General features: G+C 36.4%; 3 protein-coding genes across 4 annotated transcripts in view; all 3 read left to right on the top strand.

The window, feature by feature from the left end:
* LOC106669956 overlaps window positions 1-6910 on the top strand; it is a 51542-nt gene extending 44632 nt beyond the window's left edge. Inside the window, exons 10-11 of one of the 2 annotated variants that reach the window (XM_024227091.1) lie at window positions 194-292; window positions 5503-6910. In XM_024227091.1, coding sequence (XP_024082859.1) covers window positions 194-292; window positions 5503-5550 — 147 coding nt within the window. In that variant the 3' untranslated portion in view covers window positions 5551-6910. Of the gene's footprint in view, window positions 1-193; window positions 342-5502 lie in introns of both variants that reach the window. The other variant, XM_024227092.1, reaches the window with a different exon arrangement.
* Window positions 6911-16769: 9859 nt separating this feature from the next.
* Window positions 16770-17264, top strand: LOC106669906. Its single transcript, XM_014399758.1, has one exon. The coding sequence runs from the start codon at window positions 16770-16772 to the stop codon at window positions 17262-17264; it is 495 nt and encodes a 164-aa protein (XP_014255244.1).
* A 1150-nt stretch (window positions 17265-18414) lies between these two features.
* Window positions 18415-26692, top strand: part of LOC106669914 (transcription activator MSS11-like) — a 53184-nt gene continuing 44906 nt past the window's right edge. The window contains exon 1 of the mRNA XM_014399780.2: window positions 18415-18485. Coding sequence (XP_014255266.1) covers window positions 18474-18485 — 12 coding nt within the window. The 5' untranslated portion in view covers window positions 18415-18473. The remainder of the gene's footprint in view (window positions 18486-26692) is intronic.

The following is a 26692-nucleotide window of genomic DNA, read 5'->3' as shown; positions in this document are numbered from 1 at the left end:
AATGAAAAATCCACTTTGAACGTTCCAGCCCCTGAAGTTTTGATACCCATGGGCTAATTTCTCACGGTCAGCGTAGTTATCCCCGAAGAAAGTCTATTATCTCCGAGTTTCGGAGGACACTTTCGGCAGACCTTTTGAACCTCCCCACCCAACGAACCAGACTTTTTTTAATCGGGGAAAAAATTCTTTTCAGGCGGAGAAAGAAGAAGATCGAAGAGAGAGCAGGAAACACTTCGAGACCTGGGGCCGGTTCTGGGGGCGGCCTGGCCACGGCGCTCCTCGGCAGACCAAGGTGGGCGGCACCAGGTCACAATGAACATATTAGTGCACTAGAAAAGCTTGTAAGTGAACATTCATGAACATTACATAACACATCAGCATAAAAAAATATTATGAGAAAGGGGTCAAAGGTGTTTGACATGTACGGAGAGGAAGATTTGTCAAACCAATCAAATCACCAAGCATCATTTGAAATTTTTACTTGTTCATTATTCTTTCATGTAGAGAGCGTTTGTGTCACTCACAAAGTCTTACTTAAGAGTTTTTTTGACTTCGATTTCTCCGGTATTGAATGGCAAGTCTCGGTGATTATTCTCGGCAGCTCATCAATTATAATATTTCGTGTTAAGATTTTTGGGGTGAACCTGTAGTTTGGTCGTTTCCGATTGTGTGATTTTTTTTCTCCACTTGGTACTGAGCAGTACAGAGCAGGGCTTCCCAAACGGCGGTCCGCGGATCTCTTGGGGGTCCATCGACCCTTACTGAGGGGTCTGCGGCGAACTTCAAGAAAAATTAATAATTACAAATATAAAGTAGAATAAATAAAATTTAAAAAAACTAATAAAAACGGGTACTGAAAATGAATGTTTTTTAATTTTTACTTATTTATTCTACGTGTGAACACATAAGCCAAATAAGTAAGGTAAGTGAGACGGACGGTTTCTTAAAAATTTCATTGTTAATACTAGATCCAACATGCTTAAATTCTGCAAGTCTCGCAAATAGGTGCAGATCAACAGCCAGCGAAAATGGAATATCTAAAAAGCGTTAGTACCACGACAGCTACTTAGATTTGGGATTTACGGAGGCAGACGAGGGTAAAGCTCAAAGTGTGGTTTGCGCTAAAGTCCGAAGCAGTTCAACGGTTCCAGTTAAATTGCGTGCGGAAATGATTGTACGCTTTGAAAATAACGAAGCTCAAATTGCTGATGTCCGCAAAAACTTATCTGCTAAGATCTGTGATGTCCGTAAGGATATTGCTCAGATAGATAAGCCACTCGATTTTTCAGAAAAGCGTTTTGACAGACTGGAACAAAAATTCAACCTTTCCAAAGGGTTTTATTGGCTGGTATTCTTGGCTTACTATTTAAAGAAATAATCCCTAAGTTGTGGGGTGCTTAATTTTCTCAATATGTTAGCCATAAAGGTGTTGATTGCTTAAATATTTCTATTAAGGTATTCAACTCCATGAGCAATTTTTCTTAATGAAACTGCGATCTTTTCTCTGATCTTTTTTTTTTAAACAGTGGATACCAGGGACTGGAGGAGTTCCCTCCTGAGCACTGCAGCTGAGCTGTACAGCCATTTGTACTTTATACCTTTATCCCTGGCTCCATATTTTGGGGGAGGGCTCGCAACACAAAACACAAAATGTGAACTTGAGCCCCCGTTGTACCGGTGTTCTTCCATCGAAGAAACTCATTTTTGAAGGAGGTTGGGACCAAATTCAGGGTCGCTGAGATCCGATCCCGCCCCTTCCATTGATGAGTGCCGTGTCAATTTCTTTCAATTGCGGTCACCGGTCCCCTTAGGCGTCAGAAAAAGTCCAGAGGCGACGGTGGTGATCGAACCCAGGACCGCGGGTGAGTCTGACGCCTTAACCACTCGGCTACCGCGGCCCCCTAACTAGCCCTCTGATAATTAGTGCAAGCCTAATTATGTCAATATAAACACCCAGTATGTGTTCATCTTAAGTGTTGCTATTCGGTGTAATCCATAAATTGCAGTTTTCAGTTTACCAATATCTTTTAATATTGAACCGTTAGTGGGAACTTTTTCGGTAGAGTAATTCATTATTTATTCCTTATTTTGACAATACCAACTAAATTCTGACCCACTTTGCTAAAGTAAAACTGATCCACCCCCTTAGATTTACTCGCTGATTTGCGCTTTCATTTTTTTATGTAGCTGACCGCTTTTCAGCTTGTATTTCAACCGATGACTTTGCCCGCTAATCTGTGGAATATGGGCATGGTGCAGCAACCTATCCAGCATGGATGCTGTCAGCGTCTCATCGTCACCAAATGAGCTTGACCATTGAGTAAAAGGCAGATTGCTGATTAGGATCACAGTGCCCGCTTCGTATCGCTTTGCTACCTCTTGGAAGAAAAGGTTTGCTTCTTCCTTACCGAAAGGTAAATAGCCAACTTCATCGATAATCAGTAGTCTCAGTTTACTAACGTGGTTAAGATACCCTTTAAGCTCGCCTTGCCGCAAAGGCAAGCAGCTGCAACATAATGTCCGCCGTCGTCAGAAAACGGATGCTTAATCCCTGCTTTGCAGCCGATAGCAGTTGCTTTTCTCTCCAAATCTATTGACATCGTTGAGTTGGCTATTTTATTGGCTTTTGATCCTTAAGGATCTTCTCTTGTACAAGCCACTTCCTGCCAATCCAACAGATGATACGATTTGTTTACAACCAACGAAATTCCTTGGTCTGCATTGACGTGTACACAGATGGTGTAAAATCAATGACTGGCCAAACGATCGGAGTAATTAATAAGAAAAAACATAAATCGAAGGATTGCCAGCCTCCTTTAAGAAAGTGTTGGATGAGTCTGTTCAAATAATTAATTATATCTAGTCGCGGGTTTTCACAATATTATGTGACGATATTAGAAGCCTTCATCATTCCCTGCTTCTCCATACAGAGAAAATTGGAAAAGCATTTTCTCGATTATAGGAATTACGTTTTGAAGTCTTATCTTGTTGATGGGCCACAATGTCAAATCGGCCTCCGATGCTAATGGCAGAGTTCAAGCCTTCAAAAGAAAAATCCAGTTTTGGATTGATTCTGTTGAGATGGAATCGGTTGAATGTTTTTCTCTGTTAAATGATTTTTTACAAGAAAACAATGCGAAAGGCACGTTTATTTATGAAATATGTGAACACCTCCAAAATTTCTAGATGGTCCTTTGTGCACTACTACCCAACTGCTGCAAAACCATGAATGATGACCTTTCCCATGATGTTTTCATTTTCGACAAAGCTAACCAAGCGCCTGATAGACCAAAACATCAAAAATAGTCAGACCAAAATGATAGGAAACAACCCGACCACAAATTTATCAATGGATTTAATTTAATTTCAGGTTCACTATTAGATAGGATGAAGATTTGTTTACTTGTAAAACTTAATCGATTGTCATTTTAGCAATTGTGCAAAACTGACTAGAACAATTCATAGAGAGATCCTGCACACGTGACAGGACAACGTCAAGAATAAGTTGATATTTATGTGTGGTGATTAGTGACCGTTAATCGATAATTTAGGTTTCAGAAAAACATTTTCTTTACCGTGCCAACGTTTCGGTCTTTATTGAGATCATCTTCAGGGCTCAAAGTGTTGTCTTCTGTGTAATTGTGCCATTGTTGTGTGTCACTTTCAACACGACACAAAATTACACAATTACACAGAAGACAAACACTTTGAGCCCTGAAGATGATCTCAATAAACATCGAAACGTTGGCACGATAAAGAAAATGTTTTTCTGAAACCTACATCACACCAGACTGCATCTCACGATTTCTGAATAATTGTTGATATTTATGCGGTACATTTTGGCAAAATTATCTCCCTTATTTTCCTTTCGTCCCTTGTAATATGGTCAATAGATGATCCAACTAATCCTAAACCATTTTGAATCCATTTCTCAAAATTGTTCTTTTTGTGACATATATCTGTTTGTCTCCTTGTAGGTTTGCGCAATCCTAGCTTCCTGGACATTGTATATATCTATTTCTGTTTATCTATTAATTTTTAATGTAGAAATCATACATCTACTAATGTTTATCAATCTTCATTCCTATTCTTCTTTTTTCTCTTTCTCCCTTTCTTTCTCACTCACACTCATCTACTCCTCTCTTTCTCCCTTCTGCCTCTCTACCACCCTCGCCCTCTTTCTCTTTCTCTCTCTCACTCCCACTTTCAATTTTCTCTAACCTTCTAACTCTCTGTTTTTGTTCACTCTCAAAAACAAACATTTTTTTGGGTGTGTCTATTCTTTAAACCTTTGTTAATTCAAGAAGGCGATATACATAAATATCACAACTCGGCACATTTCATCAAAGCATAAACATCACTTTGGTTTGTAATCCGGCTAGTCATGTACAACTTGACACTTTCCATTTTAGCGAACATCACTTAGGTAGATTGTTAGATATGCAAACCTCTGCGCCACAAGTGTACGCTGTTCATAAATAGTTCGTGACTCAAATCATCGTAGCAAACATTACCTTTCATTTCTTTTAAAGTGTACAGCAAACAGCCATACTTTAGGACTTTGATATAAAAAAAAGTTGATTGTTTTTAATATTAGATTATTGTCTAATAGCTGAATTTCACTAGTTTTCGACGTCCGCTTGACTAATTAATATCTTTCAATTATTTAAGGTTTTTAGTTGAGATAACAAAATCAGTGTCACGAGCGGGATTCGAACCCACGATCTTCGGCTAGATACGCCGCTGCTCTACCACTTGAGCTAGCGTGACTTCGATCCACTCGGACACTTCCCATCTCAACCCCACTTTTTTATCTCAATTAAAAACCTTAATTAATTGAAAGATATTAATTGGTCAAGCGGACCACGAAAACTAGCGAATTTAATAAGTAAAAATGAAGTATATCTTCACTAAAGCTCTCCCTGGCTATTTCATTTGTCGCCGAGAATCAAATATATTTCACGATATTTGGCAAAAAAGGAGGGAAAATTCAAAAGGTGGGGTTGAGATGGGAAGTTAGTGTCCGAGTGGATCGAAGTCACGATAGCTCAAGTAGTAGAGCAGCGGCGTATCAAGCCGAAGATCGTGGGTTCGAATCCCGCTCGTGACACTGACTTTTTAACTCAACTAAAAACCTTTATTAGTTGAATTTATTGATCAACAAACAAGACTTTGGTTTGTAAATTGATGATTTGTACACGATCCATGTGATGTTTAATGCAGTTTTTAGCTTGTAGTAATTTTTTGATTTTATATTAAAATATGGCTAGAGGGAACGCCAGATTTCAGTAATTTTGGGATAACAGATGATCTTTTTTTAAATCTAAAAACCATTTTGTTCCTTACTACCCCAGAGAATTCAACAAAACAAACTTTCTGATCCTTCCAGTTTTTTAAAGGTACAATTTTCGTTTAATCTACCAGGAAAGCCTGCCGATAAAAGGTTGAAAAAATATGAATTGAAGATAATCAATTTTTTAAACTATTGTTTTTATGTTGCAGGTGAAAGACAATATCAACAGGCTCCTCTACGACCCCCCGGTTATTTGATAGCACCATAGGTAACGACAGGCGGTTTAAACGTTTCTGGGATTCTCCTTCAACATTGTTAATTCGTATTTAGTATAGATTTAAGAATTTAAATTTATATGAGTACAACTAAAAATCAAATAATGTCCTTTTCTTTCATAGTGATTTGTTTGTGGTTTTTCATTTTAAATTGCATGTAACTCTTATTCGCACAATTATTTATTTGATGTTATTAAATAATTTCAGAATCTTTCTTAATACATCGATTTCTCTGTTGAAGAAGCTTCAAATTAAAATCTTTCAATTAATTAAGGTTTTTAGTTGAGATAAAAAAGTGAGGTTGAGATGGATGTTAGTTCCGAGTGGATTGAAGTCACAATAGCTCAAGTGGTAGAGCAGCGGCGTATCTAGCCGAAGATCGTGGGTTCGAATCCCGTTCGTGACACCGAATTTTTTATCTCAACTAAAAACCTTAATTAATTGAAAGATTTTAATTGGTCAAGCGGACCACAAAACTAGTGAACTGCAAATTAAAAAATTGCAAAGTAAAGGCCAGTATGTCGGAAAAAGAGCATCCTAATATATTACAAGCATGGTATTACAAATTAGTTTGTATTATTTGTACAAAATCCGTTAAATTAAATATTTGAATAATAGTTAATCGCGATACCTCGTCACATAGAAAAAAATGAGGTATCCGGCCACGTAAGTCCGCGACCTTTCACGTCCCGAGATTTCACATTAGCCCACCTGTAAGCCCGTAAATCAACCGACATACGGGAACATCCACGGATGTAAGGTTGATAAATAAACGGTTTCACTTTCAGAGTTGTAATTTTTATCGCGAGGTATTTTAGCAGATTGATTTTTAGACAGATGGGCATGGGGTTGCCTAAACCACGCTGTAATTAACGTCAATAAATAAAATCGTATTATAACGATAAATTTCAAGCATAGAAAAGGATGTGTAGTCGGGTTTTCAATCGCAAAACCAAAAGGAAATTTTTTAATCAAAATTAACATGTAATTAGAATTAAGAGAAATTTAGCCTGTTTGATATTTCTCCAATTGTTCATCTCTCTAATTAGCTTGCTAATTAGATGTAGAATGACTAAAACGTCAAGATAAGAATAGATTTCTTGCAGATTTAATTCGTTAAACTTATCGCAAGAGATGAACTGTTGAATTATCATTATTTCTTGAATTGTATGCACATATTCATGCAATTTCCAATTGTTTAGAGCAAACTATGGAAAATTATCAAAACCACAAAATGTACAGAACGCACTTGTAAAAATAAAAGTTGACTTGATGTACAGATGCTGATGTTTAGTATTTCACATTAAAGTTGTAAAAAATGTATTATAAACACGTTGTATTATAACTGCAGTTTGTTTCTTATTTCTCCTATGCACCTTTTTTTAAATTTAGAACTTGAAAAGATTATTTTATCTCTTTTTTTATTATTGTATACATACTTTCAAACTGTTTTGAATATGCATTCTATCGGTATAGTTCTCACATTTCTTACCTACATTTCAAGATCACATTCTCTCTTTCTCACATACTCTCTCCCCCGCTCTCTCTTTCTATCGATCTTATATATATATCTTATATATATATATATATATTTATAATATAATATCAAAATCAAAAAAGAAAAGTTTTGAAGTACACTGACAGGCAAAAGTTCCACCCAACTGATATTGTTTTTCATTTTCTCGTTAAAATTGCGCTTAATTTGTCTCATTGTTTTTATTAATAAATATTTGTTTTTGCTATGTTTTCAATTGGGAATATCAGTTAGAGGTAAACACACTTAATCCTTAATCCTTAATCCAAAACAAGTATAAAGTATTTTTCAACCTTTAATTGTTACGGAATTTAAAATGTATATTCAGTCTCATTTGAATTCTGAAGCAATAATCTGTTTATTTTTCACCTTTGTTTTAATTTCAATTTTGAGACTTAAAAGTGCCACTTAGTGCTGAGGATGTAGCGCGTGATGTAGCACTCATTGATGATGGACGTTCCATTCCAACCATCGGAGTTCCCTATGAAACTCTGGGAGATGCCGTTAGACTGTTTTTGAGAAACTGGGTCCTACCATAGAAGGCACGGTTGTGAACGCCCTAGGGTAACAGGACCACAGGGTGACCGTTTTTTGACTTTGATAATTTTCTTATATTTCGACCTCAACAGTTTAACTTATTAATTAAGGTTTTTAGTTGAGATAAAAAAGTCAATGGCACGAGCGGGATTCGAACCCAAAAAGGAAGGAAAACTCAAAAGGTGGGGTTGAGATAGGAAGTTGGTGTCCGAGTGGATCGAGCTCAAGTGGTAGAGCAGCGGCGTATCAAGCCGAAGATCGTGGGTTCGAATCCCGTTCGTGCCATTGACTTTTTTATCTCAACTAAAAACCTTAATTAATTGTAATAAATTAATTGGTCAAACGGACCACGAAATTAGTGAGTTTAACTTATGATTTTTCCTTCTCGAAGGTGGGGTAATAGGTCATCTCTAGAGATCTAGAGGTATAATAGGTCATCTAGATATTCCTTCGAGAAGGAAAAATCATAAGTTTGATAATTTTGCGAAACCGGCACCTGACTGATGTTCAAGCGATTCATCACCTGCAGGAAGTTCGAGGTATCCTAACGCACCGATTAAATCAGCATGGACTGATCGCTTTTCACCCCGTAAGAGGACCAGAATCGACCAGAACACACAGAGTTTCAAGGTTCCCCTCGGCTCAAGAAGAATTTGCTCTACGATCTCCAGATAGTCGTGAAAGAGTGTGTATAAGGCGACATGAATGGTAGAAACCTGTAATTTTTCAACGTAGCTCAGTATGGTGTGGGCAGAAATTTCAATGGAAGTCGCACAGAGTTGGTTGTTGTTCGTGGAGGGTCTTTGACGGCCACTTGCTATGTGGATGAAATTTTGGAACATCATGCGTTGCCTAACCTCGATGAAATCAACGACAGGCCTATTCTAATGCATGATAATGCCCATTTACATGTCGCTTGCATAGTACAAAACTACGTTCTTCACCAGCAACATGAGGGTCTTAGCCTGGCCAGCCCGTTCTCCAGGCATTTATGGGATAACCTCAAAAGGCGAAAAAGAGCAGGTCCATCACTTCCTCATACACTCCACCATTTTGAAAGGACTCTTCGTGAAGAATGGGCTAACCTCCAGCAAAGATACATTTCCAGACTGGTAGAAAGTATGCCGAGGCATCTTCGAGATATAACTAAGACAAGAGGTGGAAATTCGCTGTTAATTAAAAATCTAAAACAAAAATTAAAACAAATTTTATATGTACTTTTTTTTTACTTTTGTAGACAAAGACAACTATTAAAAGTTAAAAAACATGAAACTTTGATTAATATATAAAAATATATACCAATCAAGTTATATTACAAGTGGGCGGAATTTTTTCCCTGTCAGTGTAGTACTGCGCCTGAGGTATCCTGCATAATTTTTCTCCACAAAAGGTTGCAACTAGAAAAAAAAATATTAAAAACGTATATTTTTTTATTGCCATTGTCATTGGTTTAAGAGAAATTCAGCCGGGCCATCTAAATGGACACCCTGTAATTTATTTATTTAACCTATCTTTTGAAGATGGCGGTAGCCGAGTGGTTAGCGTAAATGTGTAATTAGGTAATTGACCAAAAAACATAGTTATTATAGAGAAAAACAAACCTATATTATTTTGTCATATTTGGTTCTCATGTTCTGGTTTCGGCACCTAGCGATTGAAAAAGCTGTGAAGCGTTGCATAATGGAAAATCGCTCCTGAAAAGATCTATGTGGGGCGAAAATATTCCCATCATTAGCCCAAGAGCCGGCTTCTAAAATGCGAACATAAAGTATGACCCCAGGTACAGCTGAAATCTCCATGCAACCCTCCGGCACTCGGGTGATCTACCGATTTCCCTTCTCCGTCTGCCCGCGCCGACTGTTATTGCAAAACGGGCAAAATCCTAAACGGTTTTATATGGAAATCGTATCGGGAACGAGTGTTGAAACTGTTTCGATGAATGCAATCAATCAGTCGGGGGTGGTGAGCAATTTATAAGAGTTGAAGTTTGTGATGAAACAACGAATCGAAAAATATCCATCCCGTTTCCGCAGGAATCGTGGCAAACACATAAATAAACATTTAGTCTTAAACACAATTTCTCGTCAATTTTACAAATATTTAAACATCTAAAAATAAATTCAACAACAACAAAAGCTTCGTAAATTTTGTGATAATCGCTGTTCAAATTTGTTCAGTATTCGTCCAAAAAGTTTACAACTGCAAGAAATTAAATGCATTTCTGTCTATTTTTCTATGATTTGTGGGTGATGTGATTTGCCGCGAGGTAAATAGGAGAAATGCATCGAGACAGCTGCAGGCACGTCTGTCTACTTGATTGGACCTTCAAAGTGAAAACTTATTTTTTGAAGTCCTCGTATCCTGACTAAAACAAACATTGAACAATACTTCGGTAGAAATAATATTTGAATTGTTTATATCGGTTTAAAAATTGTTTCAGTTGAATTTCTCCAATAAATCTTGATAATCTGGAAATCTATTTTTCATGGGGAATAACCTATTTTATATATGACTATTTTTTTCTTAGTTTTTCATCCTGATTATTAGCAAAATTTCACTTTTGAAAAATGTCTAAATAGAAACTACGTTTTTGAGATGAAATCACTCAGTACAATTTTAAATCTTGAATTCTGGCAATTTGATTTAAAAGGAAAATTAATTAAAATCTATTTTTCTCGTAAAATGTGATCTGATCTGAATAAATTTACGGGGTTACAGTATTCTTCTCAGGTGGAAAAGCTGTGTTTTGTGTGTTGTTTCCGATTGTTGTAGTTGTTGTAGTTGAATAGAGGGTTCCAAAACCAACAACGGTACGGGAGCTGGGGGTCTTTGGGATGAACCCCAAGACCGAACTGACGGTAAACCTAGGTAAATATGCTACAGTTTTTCAGTCTGAAATCATAGCGATTGAACAATGTGCCAGAGAAATAAAAAGGCTAGGCATATATTCCCGGAAGATAGCCATTTTCTCTGACAGCCAGGCAGCTCTCAGGGTCGGAGCCTCATGCGAGGCGAAGGCAAAGAGTGTTTGGAAATGCATGGAGGCCCTGACGGAAGTTAGCGATACTAATGACCTGACCCTGGTATGGGTTCCTGGACATTCGGGCCATAGAGGCAACGAAAACGTTGACATGCCAAAAAATGGAGCCAGCATGGGCTCTATGGGTCCAGAACCCTACTGCGGCCTACAGCCTGCCATAAAAGAGGATACATCTTAAAATCCTTAATGAGTCCAAAAACTGGTGGAACAAGACCACAGGTATGAGGCACGCGAAGGGATTTATTGAAGGACCGCAAAACTTACAAAAGAATTACTGGAAGGCAACCGCAACCGAACCAGGATTCTGGTTGGACTCCTGACGGGGCATTGCTTCCCGTATACTCGGTCGTCCTAAAAAGGATAATGAGGATATTTAACGTCCGCACCTAGCCTATTCGGTCTTATCCGACGTTTTGATTCTCAAGACGAGAGCTGACGCACCTCCGCATACGACAGGATGGTGTTACTGCCGCAGCATTGGTGTAGAAGCAGCTCAGCCCCGAAAGGCCAAGACAACCTCGCTCCCCGCTTGTCCATTTCAAGTGGCCTGCATTGAGCATCAGACCGTATGCCACGGGCAAAGGGCTAAGCCGAAATGCATCAGCTCGGTCTCCCGCGCACTCCCTAGATAGAGAAGGCGATTCTATCTCCCAGAGTATTGGTGCTTCTCTAGCGTCGAAACTTCCGGATCCGCTCCGACCGCGGTTTCGTTTAAAGTGGAATTTTTAACCACCCTCTAGTGTACCGCCTACAGTAAAGCCTCCTATCGAGCTCAGCCTCCACCTACGTGCAAAGCATACTATGCACCGGATAAGAGTACACTGTGAAGATACTGCCAGGAAGAGGAGGAGACTGCAAAACACATTTTATGTTTCTGTGCAGGTTCTTGCAACTAGGACAAGAAAAACCACAAGCAAGATCCTACATCAAGGAACTGCTTGCAAAGCTGTGGAGGCTGGTTAATAGCTTGAAGCTGGGCAGTGGGTTATAAATAACAGAGGAGCACAATAGATCTATTCAGGTCGAAGTGCAGTAGGCCGCCTCTCTTATCTCTATCCCTGTAATTGAATATCTACTAGTTCCAACAGTAATAGTTCTATTATATGGGTGTCGATGCCTGTAACGGTTTAGGCATTGACATGACGCTCATTCGAACCAAACATACCTACAATTTTTTTTTAACACCGGCACTCCAAGGGTTGATGTGATCTCTGCCGTTGCGAACCCTCGTTAAAAAATTTAGTTCTAATAGTTCCAGAAATTGAGCCCACCCATGCTAGTGAGTACCGCTTCTTAGTATTCTTTCATCACTATCTAAAGCATTTGATAAGTTTTTATTTATACTAATATCCTTCTTTTTGACTTCCATGCCCTTATAATCCCTTTTTAATCTTCAATAAAAGAAGAAATAGATAGTATCAAAGGAAGCAGGAAAAACTGCGACTCCTAATAAGATTCTTAACAGGACACTCCAAACTAAACTATTTAAAGAAGATTGGTATAACCCAAGACGGCACACGCAGATTCTGCAAAGAAGCAGAGGAGACAACAACACACCTATTAACAAACTGTGGTGCTACACTTGCCCGCATCAGGGGATGCTTTGGGACAAGGTGATCAAATTCCTAGATGAAATAGGACTTACAGGTTATAGGCTCAGAACGAGGGATACAATAGCTCTATAAAGGACATTACACCCCGACTACATCTACATCTATATCCTCATAAGGAAAATTAGATAAATGAACAGTTGATGTAATGGAGAGCTTGCACAAAGTCGCTGATAGTTGTTTTGTACAACTTGCAGTTTTTTACAATTACTATACATACACTCGTAAGTGAGTACGGGATAAATTTCAAATTCCTATAATAATAATTTTTCCCCTTCACTAAAAATAAAATTTTCACGGCCTTTTTACTGTTATAAAATAATAACTTATTACGAGTTGTAAAAGTTAATTTACTTTCAAGCTAAAAACCTAAAGTACTGACCAGGATACTACATTCCCACATTAATTCCCGACACCGTCTTGACAGAGGTCTTTCAGTAGAAAGAATGGCCAAAGCATCGTTCAGCTTTTTCATAATTTCAGAAGTACGCTACAATGTTTTATGTTCCACAAACTCTACATTTTTTTCGGATAATTAAGAAAGAAAGTGGGCCCAAGCATTGATCACCGGAGTACACCTGCTGGTGCTCTGTGAGCGTTTGATGTGGCTCCTTCAAAATGGAATAGATCAAATTATTTCCCGGTGTACAACTTGTTCTGTAACAATTTTAAATATTTTGCGAGTCAGTTGCTCGAAGTAAGCTAAATTTGCTAAGAATGAATCCGAAACAGCCGGCCGAGAGATTTTCTCCATCTTTAGACGCTATTCAACTAAACCATTCTGGCGACTTGCCTAACCACCAAATCCGTGGCAAAATTATTTAACGTGGCCCCTCTTTGGAAAGAATTGGAGGATGTTTGAAGGGAGACAGCGGGAAGTGCGACCTCAGAAGGTCGGGAGGGCGAAAGTCAACTTTCTTCTTGTTGTGGTTTCGATGAATGTCTTAGGTAACCGACCCAACCCAGCATACCACACATTTCATTACCCCTCCCGATATATCATCCTTGTTTACACAAAAAAAAGCTTATTGTTCCGACAATCTGGTTAAAAACAAAAGAACGGGTGGAATACTAACTGGCTGGGAACGGAATCAAGTCTTCACCTTCGCTAATTGATGTTTTACCATGCTAATTAGAATCTCTCGCATAAAACGTTACAAAATTTATTTCGTATAGAGCTAACCTTTTAGTTCAATCCTATTCTTTTATTAATACTATTGACAATAAAACATTATTTCAAACGAAACTTCCTTTTGTTTGTATTAATTGTTGAGTTAAAGTTATGAACAATAGCTGAAATGGTTCGACAAAAGACACAATCTGTTTTCTTTAATAACCTATTATTGGATAATGTCTTTTATTTATTAGTCGTTGAATACATCATTGTTTCTTCCCAACAGACATTATGAATTCACCATAAAAACTCCCGTGAGGCCGTGTGAATAACGATGGTCATATGCAAGTTTCGTGTGAAGGTCTCGCCTCTTCTCCAGGTACCCGCCAGGGGTGTCACTAGGGCCAACTACGAGTCCATTCCCAATGTAACGGGGGCTGAACCTTGGAACATTTCTGTTACCCCGCAGTACAGATGGTTATGCACCCTCCCCCGTCTATGCAGACCGGATCTGGAACCCTAACCCACGTGTGCCTCTGATAAAGCACTCGCCCGAGGCCGACAGCGTACAGCTTGTGCTTTAGAGAGGTTGCCACGCCCTCAGGGCTACACCATTATTTTGCGCTCGGACACCCTCTTGTAACCAAGGGTTGAGGGAGGTCGCAGGGAAGAATGAAGAAGCCTGGATTGAGAAGGGGTACGCCTTTCTTGGACCCCGAGCCTTAACCGCATTGTACCACCCGTCGTCGTAGTTCCACATTAAGTGGGCAGAATCTGGTGCAGCCTCTAAGAGAACGCCAATTGAAATGCTGTTATTTTCACTGATGAGTCGCGTTTCTGTCTCTATAGTGAAAGCATCCGCCGAAGAGTCTACCGAGAACAGGGGATGCGTACAATGCCCCAGTTCGTGCTCCCAGTGCAGTTTGGAGGAGGCGATGTAATGATCTTGTCTGGGATGACTGGAGGACGAACTTGACTACATATTGTTGAAGGCAACCTCACCGTAGTTCGTTATGTCCAAGAAATTTTTGAGGAATATATCCCTCAAACCAGGGATATTCGTTTTCCAGATGTCAATTCCAGATCTAATAGAGGTAGAGTTGTTCATCAATGTTTAGAAAACCTGGTCTGCCCCTTCCCCCCATTGTCACCAGACCTCAATCCCATGCGGGATGCGTTGCATAAAAGACTTTTCGATCATCATCCGCAGCCAGTTGACCTGGAACAACTGTGGAGCGTTGCAACATCTATGAAGTGAAATTCCTTATGAAATTAGTGTCAACCTTATTAACAGTATTTCTAACATGTGCACAGAGGGTTTAGCTAACAGAGGATATTATACACTGTATAAATTGTCCAAAAGATTTCTGTGCCCAATGAACAAAATTAAATTAAACGCTTCTAATATGTTATTTTTTATTTTCGTTAAATAAAAAATATAACGATTTCTAATAGATTTTAATGCAATTTATAATAAAAATAAGATAAAAATGCTAGAAAAGTAAATATTACAAAATGGACAATATCCCTATTCATTTTTGAGTAGTTTAGACCAATTTGCAAAGGAGACAGCAAAGGATTCTAGGAAGGAAAAATTTGGTGATAAGAATTCTACCAGTACTGAAGGTAAAACAAAATACATGAAAGGAGATGTGGGAGACATCAAAAAGAAAAAACCAACCAATCTTGCCCAAGAACGAAGTACTTAACAATCTATTTATTTTTCATGATCGCTCATTCTTTCACTTTCCGTCTCTCTCTCTCTCTCTCTCTCTCTCTCTCTCTCTCTCTCTCTCTCTCTCTCTTTCTCTAAGTCTAAGTTTAACTATAAGTATAATGTTTCTGATTCTTATTGTATATCTATCTACTCTCCTTTCTGTCTTTTTCTCAATGTATGTCTTTCTGTTTATGCATATTCATACAATCAAATATATGTATGCTTTATATGATTTGTATAGTAGGGAGTGACATCTAGAGCTTACCTCCGACGATGGAACAAATTACCGGGCGGATTCACTATTATCAATGTGGCAGCAATAAAAAGACGTTTTTTATAAAGTGCGTAAAGGATAGAATAAAAACTGGTTTTTTATGACACCTTGCACAACTGGGAAGTGTTTAGTACCCGGGTTACTTAATTTCCGTGGGATGGATCCGAACGGTGAGGCGTCGTTCTTATCGGACGGAGCGCGGTTTCGAAACAGGTATGTACAAATTTTTCGAAAACCTTTATTGAAAATGACCAGGGACGAAAGGCACACTGCACTTTTCAATAACACCGGTGATGTTAACGTCCGATATACGCTTTTAAAGCTTAAGTGGCCAAAATAAAGATAAAGCAATAAAACAAGCCCTAGTTGACTGAAATGTTGTCAAACAAACTGTTGACCTCCTGATCAATCAGAAAGTTTAAAAAACAAAGTGCACCTTACTTTTCAATTAGACCAATTGCGATTTTATATACCAATTATCAAAATGAATCATGAAAACATTAAATATTATATTAACGTTCTTTTTTTCAATTGATGTCGTCTACCGATAGCCAGTTCAAGTTCCTTAGAGAAAGTCCATTAGAAATATTGAGGAAACTATCACCGTCTGTCGCGTGACTAATGTTTTGCGTGAAAACGTCCGTTTATTGGTGGTGATAAAATGGAGAGAGGGGCTTGTTATTGATGGGATTGATGGACTGTGACCGAGGTCCGAAAGGTCGTACGACGGCAAAGCACGCGGCCTCGCCATTGTCCATTCGACGCACTCGTCATCCAAATACACCGTGGATACACCGGCCCGTTTGTACACAATTTTCAATAAGCAACGAAAAGTTAAAAATTCTAAGAAAATATTTCTGTAATATTGTGCTTCCTTTCGCTTCATGTTATTTTTGAGTTGTTAAATAAAGCGTTTAATGAATCTCTCTCTCGCTCTCTCTCACTATCTTTCTTTCTCCCTGCATATCTGAATATGTTTATTATTCAGAAGGAAAGAGAATAAGACGTTTTTTATATTTATCTATATATTTCTCTTTAACAGCCAAATCTTTTTTTCCATTTTAACCACTTTACCACAGTCTTTATTTGACTATCATCATCAATCTTTCTTATTATATAAACAGTATTAAATTTTTTTATGTCATTTAAAATTTAGTTAGGGGGAAAAGATATATAATATTTTAGCTGGGAATTGGTGTGCAAGATTATCCTTAAAAATGTTTATAACTCTGCAGGCTTTAACCTTAAGCTGAATGACGACTTATTAGAGTATAGCATTGCTGTAACGAAGGGGGTACTTCAGGGGGAATCCCTGTCGCCCTTACTTTTCTCTCTATTTATATATGATTTTGTCCGTTTCTTTGAAAATCGGAATATGGTGGGTGTTAGAGTGGACGAAATTGCTCACCTTGTATGCCTGCTCTTTGCAGATGACGTAGTACTTCTGGCTGACAGCTATAGGGAGTCTCAGAGGATGCTTAACGTTTTTTCTAATTACTGCTGCACTAATAAACTGTCTGTAGATGTTAATAAGAATAAAGTTCTAGTATTCCGAAGGTCCCCCATCTGCAAGAAGTTAAGAACTTTATATTTTGAGTTGCAGCCTTTGCAGTATGTAAATTCGTTCACTTACTTGGGCATACCTCTCAGATGTATGGGTAAATTCAATTTGGCAAGGAATAACGCACTTAATAAAGGTATGCGAGCTCTTGAAAATATCAAAGAAATAGTTTTTAAAAGTAAATCCAACTACCCAGCGACGAAAAGAAAGCTGTTTGACTCAGATGTCGCTGCATCTGCTTACTATGCCGCAAGTTTGAGCCGTGGTGCAGTTGGAGGGTTTGGACAAATTGAAAATCGGGAAAATTAAACTATGTGAAAAATATTTGATTTGTGGAATGTAATGTGATGATATGTTTTCCGTATTGAATTTGATTAATGATATTGGCGTAGCTGCGACTGAGTTTACATGTATCTGTTCTGTAATTGATGCTGTGATAAGAAATTACGTTTATGTTTGTTTTGTTCTGTGTGTAATACTTTTGGATTTTTCAAGTCGAAATTGTGTTGGCGTTCAAGATGGTGGTTAGCGAGTGCTGTAGGATTTTTCTTAGATTTTTTTTTCCACAGCAGAGTGGGCACACTCGACACGGCACGCAAGAATGGTACAATTACACAGAAAAGAAACACTTTGAGCCTTGAAGATGATCTCAATAAAGATCGAAACGTTGGCACGATAAAGAAAATGTTTTTATGAAACCTACATCACACCAGACCGCATCTCACTATTTCCGAATAATTACGCAGAAAACAAACACTTTGAGCCCTGAAGATGATCTCAATAAAGATCGAAACGTTGGCACGATAAAGAAAATGTTTTTATAAAACCTACATCACATCAGACCGCATCTCACGATTTCTAAATAAATATGTGTATTATTGAAGGTAAGAGAATAAGACGTTTTTTATATCAATCTATATCTTTCTCCATAACATTTGCCAAATCATTCAGATATCGTGAGATGCAGTCTGGTGTGATGTAGGTTTCAGAAAAAACATTTTCTTTATCGTGCCAACGTTTCGATCTTGTATACTAATCACCACACATTTGCCAAATCTTTTTTTACATTTTAATCACTTTACCACAGTCTTCATTTGACTATCATCATCAATCTTTCTTATTATATAAACAATAATAATTTTTTAGTTAGGGTGAGAGATATATAACATTTTAGTTCTAAAACAGTCAAATATGAAAAATTAGGTTACAAATTCCGTTTTGAAATGTGGATAATTTCAGCGCAAGAAATCAACTACCCCCGGGCTTAAAAGGATCAGCACATTCCGCCTTGGCAATTTCGGCACAAGGTACAATTTTGACAAATTGGTATCATCTCGGTCCTAGAGTTAATCGGGCGGATTCCGACAAGTTTCACGACGGCTTAATCCGATATTGGACCAACAGACGAGGTGTAGAAGGGGCGCCGGCTATCCCGGCGGGGGATCTCTGGAGGGGCAGACGCATTTTCCTTCCTTCCCGTCACCGTCATAGTGTCTAAGTGGCATTCCAGCTAACATCATGAGGATACAGGTACATAAACGAAACAATGTTGGTGCGTGCGTGTGAGTGTGCGTGTGTGCGTGGAGGCGCTACCGATCCTAAAAGCAAGCGCTTTTATATGTCAATCAATCCATAGAAAAATAGTAGATAATTTTTTGAATATTTTTCTTTACCCAGTGTCTAGTCGAGAAATTGAATTAGACCTGGACATCTTTTTTTTATACATTTCCACTTATTAGGCAAATTATTTTTTATAATTAAACTGATTATATGATTCTTGTTTTCTGTCAGATTATATGAGTTTAGTTTTTATTTATTTTATTTCACACAAAAACAATAAATTTTATGAAGATCTACAAGTGTATAGAATACGTTCGTTAATAAACATCTATACATATTATTTTCTCGGTGAATTGAATGTATATTTGCTGTGTTAAGCCAACACCTCGAGAAGTCAATAATTAATAAATTGCTAACAATGCTAAAAATTTGCTTAGTAAATCAAGAACTTGTTATATTACATCTTTCAGGGTTAAAAACGCGGATATGCTTTTATTTCTATTTTTATAGTTTCTAGTTCTATTTTTTCCTTTTTGTTCTATTTTTTCCTTCTCTTATTATTAGAAAAGAAAATCCAAAATTCTACCTTATTTCAACAAATTCTTTAGGTCAGTTCAAAGAAAGTCCAAAAAGTGGACATTTTTAGGTACCATTTTCTCAGGATCACTTTAACCCATCACAACTTTTTTGGTTTTATTTTTCTTATTATATTACGAATTTTTAAGCTGGAGATTTTTGAAAATAATGAATCGTTAATTTTTGGCAACAACCTAAAATTGGAACAAATTTTACACCTTTTTTGTTATACATTAAATTTAATTTCCTGCTCCTGGGTGGTTTTTGATAAAATTCTTCGCTTAGATAGTTTGCCTATCACGGTTCTACAAAAATAAAAATGAATCATATCAATTTAATGAAGTGTTTTGGAAAAAGTGTACCAAAATAGGAAAAAATACAACTTTTTAGCAGAAGCGATTTTCTGATCGAGTTCGAATTTTTTCCGTTGTTCAATTTACGCAACAAAAAAAAAATTACACAAATTTTTGACACAGAATAAATGGAGAATTTTCCAACTTTCTTGGTTCCCTACTGTCAAACAAAAAATTAAAATCATTTCTCGGTATGTTTTAAATTTGGTCCTCCGGGTCGGATATGCATTTGTTTGATAATCCACCTGATCTTAAAGGGATTCAGACTTTATGATCTGAATCGGATATGAAGGTACAGTGCTATTTATAATAAAACAAAACCAATTTAGTCCTCCGGGCCGGATATATTTGAATGTCATGAGATCAGTTTCATTTTGTGCAAAAACAGTTTTAATTTAATTTTAAAAAATTCACTTTTTGACCGAGTAACCCTTTAAATTTATTTGTGTACTCGTTATGATTTCTGTGAATGTTTTTAGAATATTCTCAGTAAATTAGTATTGTTTTTTGTATTAGTACTTTTTAACTTAAAATGATATGGATGTGCAAATTTCCTTATTTATTCATCAATCATTTATGATTTTTGTTGTTTCCAGTGCTTATTTTCTGCGACGTCTGATCTGATAAATAACTAAATAACTATAAATTACACTTTAATTATATTAAAATCGCAGATACCAATATAAAATAAATTGCGTCAACCGTCAAAATTAAATATTCAAGCAGTAGCTATTAATAAAGCATCACCAAACGATTAATTAAAATAGTCAATATGCCCGCTTTATGGGACTTAAAATTTTGAAAATAAATAACCAACCCATACGAAGATGGTCTTGTTATTCAATTCTAATATATCAATTATCAAATATTAATATTTGTATTTAACTTAATAATTATAAAATTTAATTAATTTGTGGTATGTTACCAAGATTGTCTTTTTATTCAATACTAATATTTAGTATATTACTAGTAAATAATTAAATATNATATATTTGACAGCTCAGCATTACTTGATTTTTCATATTTTCAATTAAAAACCTAGCGGTTATTTTTAAACCAATTTTGTACTGTTATTCGAATTTTTATTGTCAAGGATTTTCTTACTATACTGCCTAATATCTGTAGTCAATAAGTACTAGGAAATACTGATTACTGATTTAAATAAGCTTAAATCTGTACATGCATTACATACACGTGTACAGAGTTGAGCCTATTATTTCTCGCAGTCCACCGACTTTTGTAATTTACAATAGATTTACCTACCTCGGGTAGTACGGGGTCTGGCTTCAGCCTAATCCGTCCAGGGATTACCAACAGCTAGATCAATTCAGCTCCCAACGCAATCAGTTCCTACACCCACCTAGACCATTCACTCATTTACTCGTAAATACCTTCTTTCTTATTTACATACCATTCACTCAGCACTGGAGTACTATTCTTCTATTATCCTTTGATAATTAACCTTTACATAACTAACCTAATTGAGGGTGGTATTCAATATCCCGCCGTCGGCCTTTTCGCCAATAAATATGTTCACTTCAACAAGGGACACAAAACTATCTGTATTAACAGTGAAACAACCCTGCTTCCTCCAAAAATCGGAACAGGGTTGGTCAACTAGGAAATGGTTCTGATTTTTTATACCCAAATTTAGATCAAAATTTTTGACTAATTTTTAATTGATCAAAAGTCAATATATTAGACGATTTTTGGAAATCACACAGGTCTTGAATCTTCTATGATTCTTTGTGAGCATTAGTACGTTTTTTTCGACTACGATACCCAACTTTCCTCAACGTGTTACAAAGTTCTAACATTTTTGTTTGTCATTCTTCATCTAATTTTGAATTTTTTTTAGCCAGTTTAGTGTGTTCTAAATAACTTAGAGAATTTATTCATTTTCTTTTCTCATTCCTCCCAGCTTTACAGACACCGATAGTTCGTTTTTTAATGTTTTCCTTTTAATTTAAACAACTTTTGAAGTCTATTTGAAAAAACTTCAAATTTACCTATTTTGTACTTAGTAAGAAATATTTACTCGAGTGAAAAAATTTGTGGCCCAGACGAGATTGGAACGTATCACGTAAATGTGTGGATATTAAACACACAAAAAAATTAATTACGGAGTAGTTAGCAATTAATTTTTTTTAGAAATAGTTAACGATCATTTTTTTAATGTTTTCCTTTTAATTTAAACAACCTTTGAAGTTTATTTGAATCCAGACTTAAAAATATATTATTGTGTTGGTAACTTCAAATTTATCTATTTAGTACTTAGTAAGAAATATTTACTCGAGTGAAAAAATTTGTGGCCCAGACGAGATCGGAACGTATCACGTAAATGTGTGGATATTAAACAATTTTACGAAAGTAGTTAGCAATTAATTTTTTTTTTAGAAATAGTTAACGATCATTTTTTAATGTTTTCCTTTTAATTTAAACAACTTCTGAAGTTGATTTGAATCCAGACGTAAAAATGTATTCTTGTGATGGTAACTTCAAATTTACCTATTTCGTACTTAGTAAGAAATATTTACTCGTGTGCAAAAATTTGTGGCCCGGACGAGATCGGAACCTATCACGTAAATGTGTGGTTATTAAACAATTTTACGGAGTAGTTAGCAAATAAATTTTTTTTAGAAATAGTTAACGATCATTTTTTAATGTTTTCCTTTTACTTTAAACATCCTCTGAAGTTTATTTGAATCCAGACTTAAAAATGTATTCTTGTGATGGTAACTTCAAATTTAACTATTTCGTACTTAGTAAGAAATATTTACTCGAGTGAAAAAATTTGTGGCCCAGACGAGATCGGAACCTATCACGTAAATGTGTGGATATTAAACAATTTTACGGAGTAGTTAGCAATTAATTTTTTTTAGAAATAGTTAACGATCCTACTTAATTCTCATAATTCCTTTCATAGCTTGCAAAGGACTTGATCGTTTTGTCAATCCGCATCTATATTGTTTTATCGTGTCTCGGACGAAAGGTCAAACCAGTTTATAAATATTTGCTTCAAATTAATCCAAAGGGCCCGAATTTGTACCCAAAAACAGCAAGATGAAAATTATCATCCTCTACAGTTTTTCTTTCTTCAAAGATCGGCTATTGAAAATAGTTACTTAATTTATGTCTTGTTACATCCAGCAATGATCGAAGTACCAAATCGTTTTACCGTAGAACATCGACCTGGATCTCATTTCAAGGGTGTAATCGGTTTAATAACAGTTTCCTAGATTTCCCTTCACCTACATTTTTACCCGTTCTGTATGCGTGCCACCCCATACGAAAATAGGAAGGGGGCATGAGAGACGCTCTTATGAATCTAGATAGCCGGGATACTTCCTCATGGATCTTTTATGATTCGATATTATCGAAATTACGGGAATTTCTTACAGTCCTTAATAGCTCCTCCCAAGCATAAATTTCCTGGGATCAAATTTTACTGTTATTACTATTAAATATATTTCATCGTATGAAAATGAAGCATGTAGAATAATATTCTGATATAGGTCAAGGTTTCCTGTAACATTCTTCATTATTGATTAAAAGTATATAAATATCTCTTATCTTAATCAATTAAGGTTCATATTTTTTTAAAAACACATGGTTTTTTTTTAAATTTATGTTTCCCTGTAACGAATTCAATAACAAAATAACGTTTTCTCTTTTCTGTTTAATTTCTTTGAAATGAAAAAGAGAAATTTCGATTATTTACTTTTGTATCGTTGATTCAAAAGTCAGACACGACTCGTACGGTAGAAGACAGCTTAGATAAACCCATTTGTACAAGTTGTAAACAAGTTGTAACGACTTGTCTGTCATGAAGCTTAACTTCCTGAAACTTAATCTGACATGACTCGGACTTTTCATTTTAACAGGACGGTTTCAATTACGCATTAGTACGACTTTAATTTATAGGCCGGGATTTATACTTAAGTGCGACTGGTTTTGCAACGTTTAGAAATTGGCAAATTCGGGAAAGAATCTCGTCAAGTTGAGTAGATATTTCAACACACGTAAAGTATTTTAAACATATCACTTTGCATTATAGAAAGGGTCAGAAAAAATTTGCAAAATTATTATACATTAAATTTCAAAAGATACGAGGTCGAGAGTAGAGGATCTAAGTAAGCTGTCAAATGACGGTCATCTCAAAATGTGTTGACCACCTACAACCAATTTTATCATTTTTTTAAATATTATTTTTTAGTTTGTTGGTACAAACGCAGACACTTCCTCCCTATTTCTTCTCTCCCTCTCTCTCTCTCTTTCTTTCTCACTCACACTCTCTTTCTCTCTATCTCTCCTCTTTCTAGCTATCTATTCCTCCGTCACCCCCTCTCTCTCTCTCGTTTGCTCTCTGTTTCTTCTCTCTTTCTCTTTCCCACCTAGAAACACTAAATATGTTTCTCTCTCTTTCGCTGTTACTTAGTTTTCTCTCTTTCTCTCTCTCTATCCTCCTCCCTTTTCACTGTAATCCTGTCACTCTCTCTATCTGTCTTTCTTTCTCCCTCTCGCTTGCTCTCTGTTTCTTCTCTTTTTCTCTCTCTCACTCAGAAACTCTAAATATGTTTTCCCCTTTTTCGCTCTTACTTAGTTTTTTCTCTCTCTCTCTCCCTATCCTCCTCTCTTTTTACTCTCACTCAGTCTCTCTCTCTATCTCTCTCGCTCTCTCTCTCTCTCTGGCTCTCAGTTTCGCCCCTCGTTCTCTCTCCCACCCGTAAACATTAAATATGTTTCTCCCTTTTGCGCTCTTACCTAGTTTTCTCTCATTCTCTCCCTATCCTCCTCTCTGTTCACTGTCACCTCTCTCTCTCTCTCTCTCTCTCTCTCTCTCTCTCTCTCTCTCGCGTTCTCTCTGTTTCTTCTCTCTTTCTCTTACTCACTCAGAAACACTAAATATGTTTCTCCCTCTTTCGCTCTTACTTAGTTCTCTTTCTTTCTCTCCTTATCCTCTTGTCTTTTCACTTTCACTGCCTCTTTCTCCCCCTCTCTCTCTTTCTCTCTTGCCCTCAGTTTCTTTTCTCTTTCTCTCTCCCACCTAGAAACACTTAATATGTTTCTCTCTCTTTCGCTGTAACTTAATTCTCTCTCTATCTTCCTATCTTTTCACTCTCACTCACTCTCGCGCTGGCTCTCTCAATCTGGCCTACTCACTCTCTTTTGGATTTTACTTTCCTGATGATTTCTTGAATATAATTTCCTCTCGGTACCGCGTTTATTCATTGTAAATATTTTGTAAGCTAATTGAATTCCGACGGAACCACCCAATCATGTTCCAGCCTATTGTAAGGAATCGCGTAATGATCTGGTCGGCAAGCAATTAACTACACTGCCGCTGGTTCTACGGAACGGAAGGATACGGACGGTCCGAGAGAAGTTCCGAAAGAGAGAAACCCCCCCGAAGGGCTGGACTTGAAAACTTTCTCCAAAAGGTCGTGCTCCCCCTCTGTATAAAGCTCAGGAAAGATAACCCTCATCGTGGAAGCGACGTGCTCGAAGGACTGTTATTGAAAAATCATCAGACGCACTCCGGTTGTTCGTTTTTCGATTTTCTAGAAAATCAAGGCCTTTCTAAATACCGTCCTAATAGAGCATACGGCTTTAAATGGGCAACGACTTTGAGGAAGTATCCACTTTCGTAACGCGCATTTCACATTTCGTATTCTTGTGCGCTTTAAGCCCCCTTATGTTGAGTATGAATTCTTCATTTCTGTACAATTTATTGGCATCATCATTCTCCACTTATGGCTAACAATCCATGAGAATTGAATAACATCGATTTGCAAGTATTCCATCAGAACCTCCTCTGCCTACTTAAGGAAAGAAGTAAGGGATGTTGAGAGATAACGTGAGTTTAGAGAAAAGTGTGATATATAGAGATAGATAGATAGATAGAAAGGTAGATAGATGAATAGATATAGATAGATATATCAATAGATAGATATAGAGACAGATATATAGATAGGTAGATAGATAGATGAATAGATAGATAGATATAGATATAGATAGATAAACAGATAGATAGATAGATATATCGATAGATAGATATAAAGACATATATATAGATAGATAGATAGATAGATGAATAGATAGATAGATATAGATATAGATAGATAAACAGATAGATAGATAGATATATCGATAGATAGATATAAAGACATATATATAGATAGATAGATGAATAGATAGATAGATATAGATATAGATAGATAAACAGATAGATAGATATAGAGACAGATATATAGATAGGTAGATAGATGAATAGATAGATATAGATATAGATAGATAAACAGATAGATAGATATATCGATAGATAGATATAAAAACATATATATATATAGATAGATAGATGAATAGATAGATAAACAGATAGATAGATAGATATATCGAAAGATAGATATAGAGACAGATATATAGATAGGTAGATAGATAGATATAGATATAGGTAGATAAACAGATAGATAGATAGATATAAAGACATATATATAGATAGATAGATGAATAGATAGATAGATAAACAGATAGATAGATAGATAGATAGCTAGGTTAGGAGGGAGAAAGATTGATAAAAGGGTGTAAAGTAGTACGTAGGGAAGTTTGCACGAGCTTTACGATCCTTATTGCTTTACAATATAATAAAAGCTTATAATTTTATGTTCTTGGTGCATGTTTGGCCATTTGGCAAAGGAGGACGCTTTTAGAGGATCGAGATAATTTTTAGCCATTGTCGTGTCAAAATTATGGAGGGAAACAGATCCCGCATGAAATTGCTGAATCGAAGGGAAACTTTCCGACCTTTCTCCAAATGATTTTCAGTCATTTACGAGTCCGTTCTTGAGAAATTGAAAAAAAAACTTCGGTAATGAAGAATTGGTGAAATCCTTTGGCTTGATGATTTTCTTTTGTAAAGTACGAATTTCTACGGAGAAGGAAGAGAAACCACAAAACCCGACATGGGCACTGGATAAAATGTAGCCCTTAACGCTAAATCGTAACTAAAATAAAAAAATTAAATTAATTTTGTTATTCACAAAACTAAACTGGTGTTTTATACAAATATGAACTGCTAAATCAATTGAATAAATCTATATGAAGGATGACACACTCCTCCACACAGATATCTTTGGTTTATATATATTTTTTGACTAAACACTGTTTGGTTTATTTTTTTATCTGTCAAGCTGTATTCAGCATTTTACAATAATTAATTTAATTTAATTAAATCTTAAGTGCTAAAAT

Source organism: Cimex lectularius, unplaced genomic scaffold (assembly GCF_000648675.2).
Source record: "Cimex lectularius strain Harlan isolate CLEC.00 unplaced genomic scaffold, Clec_2.1 scaffold146, whole genome shotgun sequence".
Classification (NCBI taxonomy): domain Eukaryota; kingdom Metazoa; phylum Arthropoda; class Insecta; order Hemiptera; family Cimicidae; genus Cimex; species Cimex lectularius.
Note: the sequence above shows the minus strand (reverse complement) of the source record. Positions and strands in the feature narration are given on the sequence as shown.

Excerpts from the sequence above, each read along its gene's own strand:
- LOC106669906 (XM_014399758.1), top strand. The coding sequence starts at position 16,770 with ATGGTGGGTGTTAGAGTGGACGAAATTGCTCACCTTGTATGCCTGCTC.